This window comes from Calypte anna, chromosome 1, assembly GCF_003957555.1.
Source record: "Calypte anna isolate BGI_N300 chromosome 1, bCalAnn1_v1.p, whole genome shotgun sequence".
Lineage (NCBI taxonomy): Eukaryota > Metazoa > Chordata > Aves > Apodiformes > Trochilidae > Calypte > Calypte anna.
The window spans coordinates 34925284-34939638 of record NC_044244.1 but is presented as its reverse complement, the minus strand read 5'-3'; the positions used below and the strand labels follow the sequence as shown (position 1 = coordinate 34939638).

Below are 14355 nucleotides of genomic sequence, written 5' to 3'. Positions count from 1 at the left end.
AAACTGTTGGTTACCACACAATCTGCAGTATCACAAAAACAAAACTACATTGTATTTTCCTTTATTTATTATGAAGAAAAATTAGACAATCAAGTCTTCTCCATCAGTAGCTACTACTTCTGAGAACTCACAGCCCCAGACTTGTTACATTTTAGGTGTATCCCATCAATATATTCATCAGTTTTTCAAGTGAGAGGTGAACAACAGATTTGGACAAAAGAATGAAGTGTACCATCACAATGCAAGAGAGGAACATGATCTTCCACTCCCTTCTACAGCCTCCCAGAAAAGATGAAGACTTCATGGCTGACAGGAGTCACTAGGCTGACCTCAAGGTGCAGCTGAGAGGCAGCATGAGAGCTCAGGGCTGTCCCACAATCTACTCCTATCCCAAGTCCCAGTAGCAACACCTAACCCAAGTCTTGGAGCAGCATCCTTCATGCTGCTTTTGTAGGTCCTTGGCAACATCCACTCAACTCCCCTCAATCCCACTTGGCTCAAAACAACCACTTGATATTCCATGATCTTGGTAGATGGTATCCCTATTCTCAAACAGGAAGAATGGAAGAGACTTTCTTTTCCATTTCAGTTCAGAAGTTCACCATCTCACAAAGCAATCATGTTGACATTTGATTTCCTTCTCCTGTCTGCTTCACATTTGGGATCACACTTGTGGTACACACCTCACTAAAGAGCTCAGCATTCTCCACCTCAGCCTCAAAATAAAATTTGCACAGAACAAACACATTTTTTAAACAGACTCAGGTATGAAGTCTCTTTAAAAAAAAAAAAAATATCCTGTCCACCTGTCTCTCTTGTGATCAACACTTATCAGTAGAAGCATTGTAATTTCTTTCTTTCAAACTGTCAATCCCTGCTGATCCCAAACTGTCAGACAACAGCCAATCAAATAAAAAACTGTCTAAAAGCAGAGACACCTTAAATCTAACCTTGAGACCTCCACTGCCAGCTTGTTAGTAATGCAGCAAAAAATTCATAAAGCGTCATAATATAATGATTTTATTTATTTATACCTAAGAGAAAAATGTACTTTTTAGTCCAGATTATCATTAACAAAAACATCTATGCATCTGCTTATTTTTGTTGTCACTTGACACTTGCAGTGGAATGGCAGCCAAATGACATTTTTAGTGCTCAGCAAGCTACACAATGGGTGTTCTTATGCCAAAGTAGTGTCTGAGGAAAGAGAGATGCTATCCAGTGCTACTGTTCAGTGACTCACACGTGGGCAATCGGATGGAAGACTTAAAGTACCTATGCTAACCCCTGTGACTTCTGCTTAAAGAAAAATAGCAGTACTATTACATAGGGAAGGGATTGTGACATGAAGTAAATAAGAAACAAAGCCAACTACTTACCTGACTGTTACAAATATTTTCATACTCATCCACAAGATCAAAAATGGTAGTTGATGTGTGCTTCAGGAAGGAATGCAGAAAATCTGAGTACATGCTCATAGTAGCTAGAACAGATTTAAGAAGAAACAGCCATATTAGTCAGATATGATTTGGTAAAAAAACCCAGTAAAAAAAAATAAAATCATCTTTCTGATGACAATGCATCCTATCTTCTGTAAATCTACATGTGGAAAATGTCTGAAGTACTCGTATCCTTTATTGCATAAAATCAGAAGAACTTATCAACTAAGGCACACAGGAGCTATGTGGTAAGTCAAATCATTATGAACCTTTGCTGTAAACCTGTTATTTGCAAAAATTTTAACAATAAAATAATAAAGTAATACAAGCAATAATCTGCTTATCCCCACAAAACTATATACAGTTTGCATCTTGCATTACCAGAGCATCCCATTTGTGCCATCAAGTTTCAGAGAAGACACAAACCCTCAAAACTAGATTAACTGGAAGACATAAACTTTCTGAACTTTAACTAGACTGGTTTTGACAAGGAAATATTAGCAAAATAACACAAGAAAAAAAAACCCTGTATCTCACAATTAAAAGATGTGGTGAATTATTATGAAAACTTGAGATTTCTCACCAGCTTCCCCAGGATCATCCTCACGCAACAGTACAGCACTCATAGTGACATCTTCTGTCATGTTGGACATGTCCAGATTGACAAACATTCCTGTCTGCTGAGGTGAGAGTGCCATTGTCCAGCTACTTTCATCCAACTAAAACCACAAGAACAAAGACAAAAAAGAGCCATCTCAACTTTATTATAAGTATAGATCCAAGTTTTTTCATGCTACATGAATGTTATAAACAGAGTAGTTCTAAAAAAGCAATAGTGATACAGCTGTCTTTAGGTAAGTTGCAACTATGCCTGAAATTCATCATAACAACTTGTTCTTTAAAGCCCAAGCTTTAACATCCAAGTGAATTCCAATACTGCAGAGCAATAAAATAAGAAAACTCCTGAAGATTTAACTTGCTGACACAGAACAATTATCTTTGAAGAATTTGTAAACAAAGGCTTTTGTAGTCACAAGCTAAAGTTATAAGGACTAGCTTAATGCACATGGTGTATTTACCAAGTCCTTAAAACACTATTAATCCTCACTGCATCATCTCAAAGAACACCACAGTGATAAATACTACCAGTAGCAAGAAGCAATAGCAGTGGTAGCAAGCTTGTGTCACCCAGTTTGCCCTTGAAAACTGTAAACTTGTAGTTTCTTCTAAGTTTCACAGGAACAAAAGAGAAAAAAGTACTTGAATGATCTTACCACTGAAAGATTGCCCAAAAGTCCTGAAGTCTGTAGAATCAGAGGAGATTTCCCTCCTGTTCCCAGGATGGCAGACATATCTGACAGCTTCATGGAGCTTCGATTTAGTGCAGTGCCTGAAATACAGAGAGCTTTTTCTGAAAAGAACAAGTATTTAAGATTACTACACTCTATCAAGGAGTGCTGAAGGAAATTTTGTAACAGAGATGGAAATATTTATGAAATCCTACTCAGTTACACAGGAAACAGATGAACCAATCTGATGGGGAAGTAACTTGCTCCTGTCCATCTTCATTCTCCTCCTATCAGAGGGCTTGTACCAAACTCACAAGTGCCAACTATATAAGAAAAACGAGTCTTGGGCCCAACAACACTTGGAAATAAGAAAGTTAGTTATCAATAATAGAACTTAACAATTACACACCCAGTTATGCTAGGGTTATATAAAAACACTGCTGACCAAGTCTGGAGCACACTGAAGCCCAGTTTTTTCTAGTAGGGCATGTATAAACATAAGGAGAAACTGTATCATCAGTTCTTCCTCAGGTGCAGCAGCACTCCAGACAGAAGTTTGAGGCCAAGTTGAATGCAAGTGTATATATTCACTGATTATGTGACACACCTTTAGTTACTAAAGAAGTCAGTGGTATAATCCTACTGAGCATAAATACCAATAAATCTTCCACCACTCTTTCTTGGCAGCTGGTCTCCAAACTCTTAAAGCAAATGGCAACCAAAAGTTGCTCTACCAAAGCACTACATCTGCTCCAGATACTCCTGCATGTCAGTGCAGTGCCTACTGTTCCCAGGAATATATGACCCACACTAAAACCAGACATTGCTTTGCAAGATGATAAACGCCAAATCCTATGACAACAGGGAGCTCCACCACAACAGCCCTTCACATAGCCCAAGGACCACAGACCTCACATCAAGACAGTAGCTGCTTTGGTCCCATTGTCAATCACAAACAGGCTGGGGAGCCATCTAAAACAACTGGTTGTGTCAAGACATTGACAGCCAAATCAAGAGCAATGTCAGTAGTGGTAATGAGGGAAAGACACAATTTTTTGTGAGCAAATTTGGAGCAAGAAGTGCCTGTACAACTCTCAACAGCAGCTCCAAGACAGCTTCAGTCCATATCGAGGTCCTTAAAGTTCCCTTTTGGACTTAAAGACTGCTGGAATCAGAGGTATCAAAGATGCCTACAACAACATATACAATCATAAAATAAAGAACACGTTCAGTTTCTCCATGAGACTCCATCCAGTTTGGAAGCAGATGATCCTACATTCCTATGGCACTTTTTTCCTTTATTTTTTTTTTCCCTCCAGTGCCTGAGGTAAATAGAACTTTCTTGGAATGTTCCAAGTCCTGAAGACTGCCAAGAATGTATCTGGTTAGATCTCTGACAGCCTCAAGTTATAAGAGGGTAAGGTCATTTTTGCAAACAGGCACAAGGACCCTTAACAGCTCTGTATCAATAGGTAGATTTGATTTTCCACATGTAAGTTTCAGACAGATGAAGGAAGTTGAAGAACAACTTGAACTTCTGTGCCAATGTGAACTGGCACGTATCTTGAATCACCACAAATAATTTTTCTCTACACTCTTGAGACATGACAGTGAGGCATACTGAAGATCAAAGAGTCAGATCAATCTGAACTAGAATTATGACTACTAACATTAACAGCCTGACTCTGAAGTTGCAGATCAGAGCATTTGAAATGCTAATGGCTCATCATTCTCCTCTACTCCATGAAACCTAAAAACAACTGCTACGCATCCAGATGGTACAATGCATTCAAGGGTTAGGTATTTACAGGGTGGCAGAAAAGAAGGATGTTGAATAACATTCAAATACAGTTTCTAATACCCAAACCCTACAATTAGGAGTAACTGACATCCTAGGAAGCAAAAGAAGTCTCCTCAGGAAAGGAGGTAAGAGATACCCTTGATAAAACACTTTCAGTGTTCCACTACAGGAATGGGACTGCACAATGGGAACAGAAACACGAGTGAAAAAAATGATGCTTTGCTTGTTGCAGAATTTTCAGACAATTTGAAAGGAAAGTAGCTCCAGCCTATGTTGCAGATGACACTTGGGGCTATCAGAAAATCTGTACAGTGCAGCAGCAGGGGTAAAACAGAAGAATACAAAGGAGAAACGCAGAGCTGTAATGACATGTATCAGTCTTTGGATTAGATAGTGCAGGAATATAAAAAAGCAAACCTGTAAGGACTACCTGCTGTTGAAGAAAGCTTATCACAAATCACAGCCACACATTTGGATAACTGTCAGCCACATGTAGGGAAATTTGCAGAGAGAATCAATATTAAGAAACCTCCTTCTAAAGTTCAAAACCAAAAAAGTTATGTTAACAAAGAATATGTTGTCTATTAATATCTTTTCTGATGTTACATCTCTGTACTACTGATCAGAGTATTTTGCATCTGTGATCCCTACTTTCACTCGACATAAATTTTGGGGCAGATGCTGGAAAAGAAAACTGTGCACTACCTCACACTGAGATTATGTACTGCTGAGCTTCATGAAAATAGACAAACCAGAGACTTCATAATGACAAAATCATGTCAAGCTGTTAGACAGATGCACTATCTGAAATTAAGAACTGAAGACAGATAATGGTCAAGATGGTATAAACATTCTAATCTGAAGATAAAAGTGAGAAAAAAGAGCTACTTGGTTTTGAAGTGCTCTCTGACCATCACAGTATGACAGACAATGCTTATCTCTTAAAACAAGTAGTACAGCATCCATCTCCAAGAATTCCTGAAAGGAGGATGTGGAGCAGAAGATGCCACCATCCTCTGGGAGCATGATGGAAAACACACGGGCTAGATGCTGATGAATAAGAGAAATCCCTTATATGTCTGAAATGATGACAAAAAAGAGACTAAAGGAAGAGATTGTGACAAGGAAAAGGGAGGTAAGCCCTGGTATGGACTATGGCATGGAACTGAGGAATGGACATGTGTATTTCAGCCACAACCAGTGAGAGAGGCTTGAAGAGGTTAGATCCTTTTGCAGTATGTGTAGTGTTGTCAACACTAAGAACAACTTGCAGTTCCACCAAGAGAGATGCCAACACTGACACACAAAGAGCTTGTGCTCAAGAAGGTGGCTGATACTAACAGCATTTGTCTTTGCTGCTGGATTCCTACACAGAAGCCACTAGATATTACAGTAAACAAGAACAAGCAAGGGCTCCACAGAACTTCTCTTTCTCAGGAACCCTGAGAAATCATGAAAAATCAGCCTCTCTGGAACTATCTTTGCACTGTCCTGACACTAATATGTCTCTAATATGTGTCAGTTGATGCAAAATATAATAGCCAAGATCAGAAGATTTCAGGGAAACCTGACCCTATCCACCACGTGTGGTTCCACAGCCTTTTCCCACTTCTGTGAAGTGAGCTACTCAATTTCTTCTGCTAGTGGAGAGGGAAATAATTCACTGATGCAACCAATAAATGCACCTGGTAGAAATATCAGCAACAGAATTTACCTGCCGCAAAACCAAAGATGGATAAATAACTGAAGAAACACTACACACCAGACAATCTGGAAGAATAAAAAGCTATTGCAGAACCAAAAGATGGTTGTGGGAAAAAAAAAAAAAAATGAAAAAAATTAATTACTGACTAGTAAGGCAAGTATCAGTTTCAGCATGGTTCTTGAGAGAAACTGAAATGATACTGGATATACACTTGTGCCAAGCAAAGAAAATTATGCCAAATATCCTCTAAAAATTGAAAGGTGAAAATCCATTGGCATACAATAGCAAAAGTATATAGCATATAGACATGCACGTTGATTGCTGCGAGGTGTTTTTCTCCATAAATATAAAAGTGTTCAACTGCAGAACTAAAGAATCACCAAGTTCAGTTTGGAAGGAACCCCTGAAGACCACCTGCTCCAACCCCTTGCCCAAAGCCATGCCAGTTATAAAGGTTCCTCAGGACCTTGCCCAGTCAGCTTTGGTTATCTCCAAGGATGGAGGCTCTACAGACTGTCTAGGCAACCAGTTCTAGTGCTCAATCACCCTTACTGTAAAAAACTTTTTCTTATACTCAGACAGAATTTCCTGCATTTCTTGCTGTGACTATTGCCTCTTGTCTTTTCACTGAGCACCACCAAGATGAGCCTGGCTACCTCTTTACTCCCTCCCATGCACACTGACAAGACTTCCCTTTCCCAGGATAAACAATCCCAGTACCTCCACATACAACAGACACTCCAATCCCCTAATAGAACGTGTGGCTCTTCACTGGATGCATTACAGTGTGTCCATGGCTTTCTCATTATGCACTGTTCACAATTATGAACCCTGAGCATGGAATCTCTCTGCCTAAATACTAAAGAAAGTATTTTTACCTGGCTGGCGAAGTAAAGAACCAGGAGTTCGGGAAATCAACTGTCCTCTGGGTGTCATGTTTCCAATAGTGTCATCCAGGGATGTAAGAACTGATTAATAAACAAGTTAAGGAACAGGCTACTGGACAATCTTTCAACTCTATTCAAAGTTACTGTGAATACCTAGAAAGGAAAAATATTTTGCTGTAGGTCAAATATTACCAGGATTGCACGCCTTGCAGACTAAACCAGAAAGCCCCTGTAAGTAAGTGGGGGAAAAAATGTTGTGGAAACTTAAAATTGTCTGTGCAATTATTGTGGATGGAAAGTTAAGATACACTGAATAATCACAATAGTCTGATAACATGTTACATGCAAAGGAACATAAAACCACAAAATTAAGATATAATGGAGAAAACTTCATTTTTCAAAAAAACTAGGGGATGGAGTCAGCTGTGGCTCAAAGTTTTCTACTCTGACATTAACATGATGAGTTCACAAGCCCACAAAAACCTGTAAAACACCCTGCTACACACAGGCCATGACACAAGTTTAGGAGATAGGTAATGCCACATCTCTGCAATCATGTTCAACTCACAAACCTAAAAATCAATCTAAATACAGTCAAGTGTTTTGACAACCTTTTAGTTTCCCTGAAGTCTACTGAATAATTTGTTCTGAGCCACCCCTACAACAGCTTTGATATGGTTTGAGAGTACAGTTGGGGGAAAAGAAGGGGAAAGAGAAGATTTCATTCAGAGGAAATACAATCCCATGCAAAGGCAGAGAATTGCACTCAGTGCCATAGTCTAGCAACCGCAACGGTGGTTCAAGGGTTGGACTCAATGATCTCTGAGGTCCCTTCCAACCCAGCCAATTCTATGATTTTGCCTTAGCCCTGTGTTATTCTGTAAAGACCAATGTAATGTGTTGCTGAAAACATGGTATTTTTCTAAACAAAACTCATCCAGATTTTGTAGTCACACTTTCAGCCAGTCATAAATATACCCCCTCAGTAGTTTTGAGATATTGCAATCACAGTTTTTAACTTTTGTCCTTGACGTGTGAAAATTCCATACAGAAAAAGAGCTACAGAAGGGGAAAAGGTGAAAGTTCAATAGCAAAATGCTGACTTCAAAACACCTAACAAATCAGTTAACAATTCCACATTATATTCATACATTCCTCACTTTAAATGGGTATAAAACAATGAGCAAATTGCTGCATATTTGAAACCCATTCTCAACAAGCTCAAAATCAAAGCTGTGGTAAAAATATATGCACCTTGTGAACACAGCAAGCAACGATTAAAGAGAAGATAAAAAATCTTCACAGAAAAAGGATACTAGAAACTCTTTTCTGAGAGCTTTGCTTCCTTCCAGGTCTGGCAATCTCTGTGTCGCAGGGGGATGGCATGTCTCCAAAACCATTTCTATAGAACAGCAATATAAGCACAAAGTAAGCAAGTGAGCCCAAGCAGAACATAAAAGACTTCTATTGCTTTAAGTAATTATATGACTGGGAAACTTAAAAAAAAGTAAGCCACCTCTAATTCTAGTACTGACGTCCAGTTTCCTCGACAGGACACTTGGTACTGCTCATCTGCTCAGGAAAATGAGCTTGTCTGGAAACCCACACTTTGTTCCTCCTATACCACACTGTCTTAAATAAAATCAAAATAATGTCAAAAACAAAGCCCCACAGCTAGCAAGATGTACTCAGCACTGGTGAGGCCACACCTCGAGTACTGTGTCCAGTTCTGGGCCCCCCAGTTCAGGAAGAATATCGAGGTCCTGGAGCAGGTCCAAAGGAGAGCACCAGGCTGGTGACCCTATGAGGAGAGGCTGAGGGAGCTGGGGCTGTTCAGCCTGGAGAAGAGGAGGCTCAGGGGAGACCTCATCGCTCTCTACAACTCCCTGAAAGGAGGGTGTAGCCAGGTGGGGTTGGTCTCTTTTGCCAGATGACTTTCAACAAGACAAGAGGGCACGGTCTTAAGTTGTGCCAGGGGAAGTTTAGGTTAGATATTAGAAAGAATTTCTTTACGGAGAGAGTGATCAGACATTGGAATGGGCTGCCCAGGGAAGTAGTGGATTCTCCATCCCTGGAGATATTTAAAAAGAGACTGGATGTGGCACTCAGTGCCATGGTCTAGCAACCGCAATGGTGGTTCAAGGGTTGGACTCGATGATCTCTGAGGTCCCTTCTAACCCAGCCAATTCTATGATTCTATGAGTAACTACGAGCAGGAATTCTGAATAGAAAAAAATAAATTGAAAGAATATGATTTCACGATTTGATTTTTTTTTTTCCTGCAGACACAAAAATGACCATGGACTGAGAAAGTTCATTTCTTGCAGAATGGGGGAAAAAAAAACCCCTTGACATCTGTAAAAGGCAAAGGAGAGACTGCCGAGAGTAAAGGCCGGGAGTAAAGCCCAGGCAGGCCTGGCTGGGGAGCACCCTGCAAAGGCCCTGCTCACCCCCTCCTGCGCAACTAACAACTCACGCTTAAATTACAAATACATCCCGTAAGAAACCAGACAGATTTAAAGCTCCCGCTGGCCTTCGATTCCCTTCAGAACCCGGCACAGCTTTGCCCCGGGTATCCCCGCCAGCACTGCGCGTACACACCGCTTCCCTCCGCATCTCCCACCGCATCTCCCACCGCACCCTCGGGCGGGGGCCGCTCTCCCCCAGGACAGCACCGCCCGCCCCCCACAGCAGCCCCCCTGCATCTCCTGCCTCTCCCGCCTCTCCCACCTCTCCATGGCGGCCTCAGTCCCGGCGCAGCCCGGGCTCGAGTGTTCCCGCCTCCACCAGCTCCAGCCCGGCGGCCCGGAAGGAGAGGGGCGACCTTCCGCCCGGGCCAGGCGGGGCCACCGCACTGCATCGCGCCTGCGCTGCACAGGGACCCAGCCTGCGGGGGACGGGGCAGGGCGCTGAGAGGTTTCCAGTCCGGAGGGGACCCGTACCGGGGTGGAGGGGGCGGGTGACCCCCTTGAGACGGCCGGAGGTGGGTTATGCCATGGCTGTGAGGGAGCCGCTCCTGCTCTGCCGGGGGGCAGCAGGTTGAAGGCTGCTGCCCTCTGCCACTCCTTGGGCCGAGGGATGACAGCGACAAAGCCTAAAAACAAAACAAAACAAAACAATAATTCCCTTCCACACAGAAGAATGCAATTCTCAAAATACCGATGCATTCAGCTGGAGCACCGTGCCTCCTGCCCTTGGATTTACCGAGATGAGGCTGTTCGCCGCCGTTCACAAACTTGGGGTTTCTCTGCCGCTTCCCCCTCTGTTAGCTCAGGCTGTTGGTACCATGAGTTGTAGTAACTACCTTGGGTAACTCAGCGCTCACCCTCTTCTCAGGACAAACGAAGGAAGTTAACAAAACTACCTCTTGTCTTTCTCCCCAAAATACATTTTGCATACTTTTAAACAGGAAAGCATGATTAAAATACTGTTAGTACCCTCTCAGTACAAATGAGAGCTACTGGCAGTAGTTCATACACTTGGAAGTACTCAGCTGTGTTTGGGGCTACTTCAAACAAATGGGGCATTTGAATTCCTTATACGGAGAGATAAATCTGAAAACAGCTGCAAGAGGCAGTGGAATTGGAAGACATGATGTAAAGTCCCAGAGCTCTCTTAAGATGTTGAGCAAATGCCAGGGCAGCCCAGCTTGGCCTCTCACTGAAGCTGCTGAAGAGCCCAACCTCACAATTTTCACAAGAAGAAAGTGGAGAAGCTTTGATCAAATATTTGGTCAGATTTTTGCTGGGGAAGCACCTTTGCAGCATAAGTTGGCTCCAGAATGGGGAGAAGGGGTAGGACAGGACAAACACCTGGAGGTGTGTTTTCAGGCAACATCTCACTGTGCTTATCTAACAGGACGTAAAGAGAGGGAAACAAAAAAAAAAAGGGGGGGGGAAATCTTAGACAAACATCTTACACTTCCAAGAAGCAGAATGGAATGCACTTTTTTTCAGTCATTGATATAAAGAACTCTGTATTTCAATTCATAACTAAAACTACTGATCTCTAGTAGTTCTAAAAGTACTGATGTCTTAACTGCAGCCATGTTGCCAGGATATCATGAGAGGTGGCAACGTTCCATGTTTAAGAGGCAGGATAAGCAAAGACAACTTGGCAGCCAGCACAACCATCAGAAACATGGCAGGTTAATTGCCAATGCCAGAGATTCTTCTGCTCCATAATAGCCTCCTGTGAAGACAGTGGGATTAGAGGATTTACTAGGTTAAAGTTCAGGATATGCTAGATGAAAAGCAAGTTCAGTAACTCAAAACTCAAATTACCTTGACAAAGTGTTTTAATATAGACAGCTCCCAAATCAAATGAATTATCCTAATACATTGCTAAGTTGCAGAAGTAGTATCTGCATGTACAAAACTGTAGTCTTCATCCAGAGCTATCAAAAAAACCAAGAGCACCACACAGCTCTTGGTCACTGTGTGATAGCAGCACAGCTGCATTCAATACAAAGAAAAGGTTGAACTTGCAATATAATTTGCCTCAGTGCAACATAGGAAGAAAGCTTATATTTTAGCCCATCTTTTGTTAGATGAAACACTCCTGGAAGTGGGAAATTTTAAAGTTTTTTACATTTAAATGCAAGGAAACTTAAAAAAAAAAAAAAAAAACCCAAACCAAACCAGCTGAACTTTTAACTTTTTTTGTGCTTGTTTAATATTGCAACACCTGTGTTGACTCTCAAATTAATGCTTTCTGGCAGGGGTCTCACCCTAAACAAACCAATTCCCATGCTTATTCCTATTGGGGAAGCTCAGCTAAAACCTCTATTTTGTTTGAAAGAAAAAAGAAAGAGACATATTTGTACCAGCCATTTTATTTGTGTCTGAAAATAATGACAATAGTGCTGGGGGTCTTTGCTGCACTGGGCATGTTACAAGCAGTAAACCCAACTTTTGAGAGCTGAGATTTCACACGTAGCTTTTTGTACTTAGTACGAGAGTGATGCTACTGACTCCTTGCTGGAATTAAAAGGAGAAGGTAAAAATGCCACACAGTATGAAAAGGTAAAGTATACTGACCAGAGAAGGAACTGTAACTTCTATTATAATTCAGTCACTCTATAATAAAGTCACCCAGTATACAAGATTGCAGAAAGGTTCTTCTCCAGAAGTTTGTAATACTGAAGACACTACATGAATTAATTAGAAATGACAATGTATTTCATATTAGGTAGTTCACCCCACCCACAACCTAAAAAAAAAAATTAAATAAAAATCAAATCCTGGTGACAGTGAACTTTCTTAAAACAATGAAGCTGTAGTAGAACTTGTTGTTTGGCAGAAATAGTACTTTTTGAAGCTGAAGTGAGTACAGTGGAATGATGAAGACATTCCTTTCTCCATTCACAAATCTCTCCCCAAAGAACATCTCATTGAAAACAGGAAGCCACCCTCTGCTTGATGAGTCAAAATTCTGAAAATAAATTGCTTTGGAGGGTATTTAGAAAAAAAACAACAAACCACTGACAAACCCAAACACAGAAAAAAGAAGCCAAATCCACAGTTAGCTGTTTAAAACCCAGATATTGTAACACTGAGAACAAAATCAAGACCACAAAACTTCAGTTACAGATTCATACCAAGAATGCAAGATTTATGAAAAATAAAAGTATGGTTCCAGAGTTTTACTTTATAGAACAGAAAAGTTTTATTAGGTTCAAGGAATCTTCAGGTTGATCATAAACCTTTCAGAGAAAAACATAAGATGGCTTTAGACTCAGAAATAAGAGACTAATTGGAGTAAAAGCTCTTCTTCTTCTCTATTGGTACCTTAAAGGAGATCTACAGGCAACTGCATTTTGTTTCATATTTGAGCAACAACTTCTTTGCTTTTAGTCTCCCCATACACAGGCAAAATAAAAGCTATGAGCTGAAGAATAACCTAATGCTGTTGGGACAGCAGTTTAAAACTGGACAAAGTTTTGTCTACGCTTAAGTGTGGCTGCACCTTCATTTTACAGTTCAAGAATTGCTAGAGACAGCTGTATATAAATTGTTTTTGACCATCTAGAAATAACTTTGTTATTTCTATTTGTTAAACTGAAGTGTTTCTAGAACTAGCACAGCACTGTGGCAAAATATATCCCTTTTACTCCCCAAACTGGCAAAGATCAGAAAACGTTGGGGAAAAAACTATCAAGTCTAATTCATCTATGGTTTGTCCATCATTTTCATGGAATCCTTGGGGTTGGAAGGGACCTCGAAAGATTTTAAGAGTAGAAAACCCTCACCTTCAGTGTTCATCCATGAAGAAACAGCAACTCTAACCACACCAGAAAAGGAGAAAGCCACAGTTTAATCCATATTCCAGCAGGATTCTCCTCCCACCTCCATCTTCTAGCATGGCATCATCAGTGCATGTTATGAAATTATATCTAACTGAAATACTTTTCCACAAGTTATGTTCTCTTACACAGAAAAGCAGTAATAGTTTGAGCTTGCAGTGGTTGTTAGGACCCCTGAAAACAACCCACAAAGTCTCAAAATAAAATAGTCTTGTAAGTTCAGCAAGTAGACATCCATTTTACAGAAAAATTTGAGTTAAGAAGGGCATTAGTAACAAGGTAACATATAAGAAATAAATTTGTACTGACAGGAAAGAGCCCTAATAGGAAATGTGCAATTAAATAATACTTTATATATAATTTCAGGACATAAACATGACTTTTTCCATAGAAAGCTCAGACATTTAAATACTGACATATACCAATTGCAGATTAGGGTGGAAATAGAGCAGTCACAACCTGTGACTGTAAGCATAAGCTAACTTTACAAACAGGTATGCATGTGTATCAACACTGAGTTTGGAAAATTACTGCATTCATTCTGAAGACATGAATTATGCATGTTTTCAGCCACAGCTTTACGAGAAGCATTCTGCTTCTGTACAAGTAGTTCAAGTGTGAACTTCTTAAGTGTTGGTAGTACACAAAGCAGTTATCCTGAAGATATGTAAATGTTTGTTCAGAAATTTCAGCAGACAGGATTCTTTTCTAGAACTGGTAACTGCTTGCATAGTTCCAATTCCTGTGGGGAACTGGACGTTCTCTTCCTCAGCAGAAACAGCTTCTTATGCTGCAGTTACTTAGATATGAAGAAAATTACTTCATGTGTTTTCCTTAAACTTCGTGTCCATTACTTCCTCAGCATCATTTTGTCATGCATCTTCCCTTCAACAACCAGGACACTGCTCCCTTGAAGCCTGCCTAGGCTTT

General features: G+C 40.6%; 1 protein-coding gene across 1 annotated transcript in view; it reads right to left on the bottom strand.

Moving 5' to 3' along the window:
- NUP107 (nucleoporin 107) overlaps nucleotides 1-9963 on the bottom strand; it is a 30542-nt gene extending 20579 nt beyond the window's left edge. The window contains exons 1-6 of the mRNA XM_030450464.1: nucleotides 9852-9963; nucleotides 8438-8523; nucleotides 7113-7202; nucleotides 2714-2829; nucleotides 2023-2158; nucleotides 1380-1483 (exon numbers count right to left, since the gene is read on the bottom strand). Of these exons, the coding sequence (XP_030306324.1) occupies nucleotides 1380-1483; nucleotides 2023-2158; nucleotides 2714-2829; nucleotides 7113-7202; nucleotides 8438-8523; nucleotides 9852-9859 (540 nt within the window). The 5' untranslated portion in view covers nucleotides 9860-9963. The remainder of the gene's footprint in view (nucleotides 1-1379; nucleotides 1484-2022; nucleotides 2159-2713; nucleotides 2830-7112; nucleotides 7203-8437; nucleotides 8524-9851) is intronic.
- Nucleotides 9964-14355: the final 4392 nt, after the last annotated feature.